The sequence below is a fragment of the Fusarium falciforme genome, chromosome 7 (genome assembly GCF_026873545.1).
Source record: "Fusarium falciforme chromosome 7, complete sequence".
NCBI lineage: Eukaryota > Fungi > Ascomycota > Sordariomycetes > Hypocreales > Nectriaceae > Fusarium > Fusarium falciforme.
Genome location: NC_070550.1, coordinates 10,408 through 14,733, shown reverse-complemented (window position 1 = coordinate 14,733; position 4,326 = coordinate 10,408). Strand labels below are relative to the sequence as shown.

The 4,326-nt window shown below is 45.8% G+C and overlaps 1 protein-coding gene across 1 annotated transcript; it reads right to left on the bottom strand.

Annotated features, from left to right (window-relative positions):
- Positions 1-290: 290 nt before the first annotated feature.
- On the bottom strand, positions 291-953 carry NCS54_00873400 (MYND-type zinc finger protein samB; the record flags this gene model as incomplete). The annotated part of the gene is made up of 1 exon (XM_053154106.1): positions 291-953. The coding sequence occupies one exon, from the start codon at positions 951-953 to the stop codon at positions 291-293; it is 663 nt and encodes a 220-aa protein (XP_053010081.1).
- Between the last annotated feature and the right edge of the window lie 3,373 nt (positions 954-4,326).

The following is a 4,326-nucleotide window of genomic DNA, read 5'->3' as shown; positions in this document are numbered from 1 at the left end:
GGATTCAAAAGAAATACTAATTCGCTTATGGAAAAAGCGATATGGTCGATAAATAAGTAGCCCTCCGGACACGCTATGCTGACCGGACCTGGAAAACGGGTGTCCATGTGTAGGGTAGGCGGGCTGGCCTGGCGACAGTAGTAGCTAATTGCCCAGCAGATTGAACTTTTAAGCCTTATATTTCTCCCTAGAGTTCTATTTTACAATGCTAGGAGAATTCACGCCCCAGGGGGACTCTGACTCTATCTAGCAATCCATTCCTTTTATATAGGGTGAGGTAAGGGTCAATATTAGATACCGCGCCTAGAACCTTCTTTCTCGAGCCAGTCTACTAGCCTCTTCTCCGCATCGGGTTTAGATGCATCTTCCTTCAACATAAAGGGCACCGCAAATTCTTCGATCAGGTTGCAAAGCACGTCGATGTCTTCAATCTTTAGATCTCGTTTAGACCTGCGGACGAAAAGGATGCTGCCAAGACATAGATGACGCCGGTAACTTAGCAAATGAACCCATTTCCCATTTTTGACAGATGTTGTCGTCAGGAGGAGTTCGGCTAGAGGGTTCTTTAGGTCATCAAACGGCGGGCCGTTGTCCTCTTTGCAAAGGCTACCATCATATGCCTTTGCAACCAGTTCTAGGCCAAAGAGTAAAGGGATGTCGCATGGATCGTCGCCCTCGAGGTTGAACAGAGGCTGTGTCTTGGGCACAGCCACCTCGACCATCTGTGGCTCGTGCCGAGTGGCCTGGTCACGGCGGCAGTTGATTCGGACTCCAATGACCTTTGAGGTCCTGTCGGCCAGCACGCGCTTGGATAGATGATCGTGTTGACCAGGTTCGTCGATCATGCTCCCGATCGTGTCTCTGTAGTAACCTAGGTAGTCGATGGCATCACGGTAGGCAGTGAGGGTGATATCGGTGGAACGGCGTGGTTCAAAGTCAGTGCCGGCCCTCATGACTGCAACGACTAGGCCTTTCCAGATGAACTCGCCCCAAGTATCGCCAATCAAGGTTAGGATTATACCATGAATGGCTTGATTGGTTATGATGTTGCGGGGAGGGACGTCTGGATCCAGGAACCATATGTGTAGGGTATCCTAGTTATTTTCTCTTCCACGAAGGACATTGGCCCTAGTAGTCAATGACAAAATCGATTCTGCAAGAATCGGCGACAAAAATGGGTGCGCAGGGTCCATGCACTGTTGCAATATCGGTTGTTGCTAGGCCGGGTCGCTTACTCCTCGGTCCTCATAAGATCGGGAAAAGCGGCTTCGGTCTAAGGGAACGGACGATTATCACCTTAAGTGCAAAATTGAGCGAGTGACATTTCGCGACGTTGTTGGCCTAGAATCAGGGTATTTTCTGGTTGGTGGAGCAGCCCTGTGCTTACCTTATGAAGGAGATGTCGTTTTTTAGCTTCCGAACCAGCGCTACAATAGATAGGATACTAACGCGTGCCAAAGGCACGTGACCATTTCAACCCCGCTCTGGTTACCCGTGCCAACAAACTAAAACATCACTTGCAACCAAACACGGCCAGCATCGAGCCATGATTTAATACGCCAATTACCATGACATAGGATATTCTTCACTGGCTTCTAAGCTTTAAAGCAGCTGAGGTACCTAATCTCCGTCCCGAAGAATCATTCTGGAGCAAAGACCGTAAGCGTAAGCGCATGCGTCTGATACTACCGCCCGACGACGAGCCCGAGATGGCTTCGCCTAAGAAGCGAAAGACTGGCTATGCAATAGCCGCTTCTGCACAGTCGGAGAGCGAAGCGAGCCTATCTTCGTTGGACGAGTAACATAGGGATAATAACGTAACGCCTCGCCCACGCCACACGACGCGCTTATCCCGCAGCGCATTGCACTACTCTACGTAGAGCGATGCCTCTTCTCCCTAAAAGCACCTCGCAGCTATAAACCTCTTTGAGCGGCGCATCAAGATGGGTAACTTCTCTGATACGGGCATAATGCCTAGCTCATTGCTCACCCTCCGCTAGCGCCTTGTTAGCCAGCTGCTTCGCGGCCGCAAGATCCTCGGCTTAACGAGCAAGCCTATCTTCCAGCAGGTAGACATACTGCATGACGACTTTAGCATATTAATAGCCGACGCTGACTTCTTCTTCTCGACCGAGAGGGACGCGCTTGGCATAACACCTACGCCGGATGACGCCATGTATATTCTCGAGTCGGCAGCCGAGTGCGCTGGTCACGACTAGGCAGAGTATGGCTAGAGCAGCGATGTGTATTATGAGATTCTCTCACAAGCACTACGGCGCCGTCAGCCAGGCCGGACGTATAAGACTCTAGTCAAGTTCATGGCCTACTCAACCGCCACACTTATAAAAGAGTACAAGCTGCCAAGTGCGCTAGACAAAAAGGTTAACTACTGCATCTACCTTGACCTAGCTTATGACACTGATGATCCCGACATGGGAAACCTTATTGATAACCTCCGCAGCCAACTTCCTCTCTACTCTATCAACATCACTAGCGAGATCTCTCTACTAAAAACACCACTAGTAATCCCCATTGAGATAAAACGCTCTAGCGAGGGCGGCGACGATACAGCGCTATAAGTAGCAACCTAGCTCGAGGCGCAAATGGAATTCCTACACCGTCTGATCAGCCGCTGCGCAAGCTCTAGACCCTCCCTTGATGATATTGGCTTTATGCCTGGGCTAATCATACAAGGCCATTCCTAGAATTTTATCGCTACTACGCGATATAGCAACGAGACAGTAAGAGGCTCTGCTTATAGGCTAGGCTATGCTAACATAGGATAGGTCATTTGGTCGGATATGTGTGTTGGCTTAACCAGCGATGTTATTGGCATTTATTAGATTATAGCGTTTTTGCAAATTTTGCATTAGTGGGTTATCGAGACGTACTGGCCTTGGCTTAAGGAATTGATTTAATAGGTATACTTTAATGCTTTGGCTTCGGATAATACTTAGATAGAGTTTTACTCTAACCTTATTACTATTTAAGTCCTGACGCTAGACTAGAGAAAAGCTAGACAGTAGGCCTCGTCCTAGTAGGCTAGAGCTCGGCGCTAGAGGCACCTATTCTAAAGTGGGTTATAATACTATCTACTTTGAATATACATCTGGTTAAAAAGTAAGTCTCTGGTATCTAAAGATTAAATTTATAATGCCCTTGTAAACCAGTTATATTACTTTAACTATGGAAAGCCTCCGTCGTATACCTCCCCCTCTTGGCATATGGCTAGTATATGCGGGAAGCCAAAGATATTAATAAAGCAATACTGCGGGAGTAGAAGATAATGTATTCTTAAAAGGTCTAGGTGATATATGTCTAATAGGAGCATTACTGCTTATATAGTAACTATATCCCAGCTACTAGCAAATCGGACTATCTTAGTTATCCGGTCTGTGATAATCATATCTTTCCTAAGGGATAAACTAGTTGTGCTGGGTTTATATTGGTAAGAGGATTAGTCGCGCTATACTTAAATAAGGGGGTTTGCTACGTCTAGTAATGCGCTTAGAAGGTACTAAGTGTAGCTAAGTTATATTAATAGCTAGGGTAGCTACTATATAAGAGAGTACCATAAGCGTATCCTATATACTTAAGAGTTGTTCTTTAGATCATAAGGGATTATAGTCGTTAGTTGTGATCCAACTATGATCCTAATGAGGATCGCGGCGAGATTATAATATCTTAGCGTGATCTATGTTAATCTTGTAATGATTGGTTAGTATAGTGGGCCTTCTTTCGATCACGTGCTCGCAGAGTATATTAGGCCGTGATACGGTCTCAATAGACGGGCAATCATACCTACATCAGGGCCAGTATAAATTAGATCTATTATGTAAGCCCGCTAAGGTATATGAGTAAGATATCCTCTTTTTTATCTAACGAAGTAGCCGCGATGCGCGGAATTAAATATACTAAGTGATTTAATAGGAGTATAGCTATTTAATGAATTATATATTACCTATTAGCGTTAGTTATGCGCAGCGTATAAGGCCGCCTAGGCCATAAAGCATACTAAGGTGACGATGACGATATAAGTAAATCCACTTAACGTATGAGATATGTAAGGCCAGGACTTCTCTATATATCTTTCTACCGCCTATATCGTTTACCGCTAAACTTAGCATAAACGACCAGTAATCCTTTGCCTCGAGCTCAAGAGAACAAAGCAATGCTACTAGCCGTATATGATCTACGAGCCCTATTAAGAACCCAGATAATCTTTTAAGCTCGAGAAACCTATTATATAGACGAGCCCTGACCCTCGTATATTAAGGGATACAGTGAAGAAGATAGGGAATGCCTAGGCGCTAGGCTTATTTGACG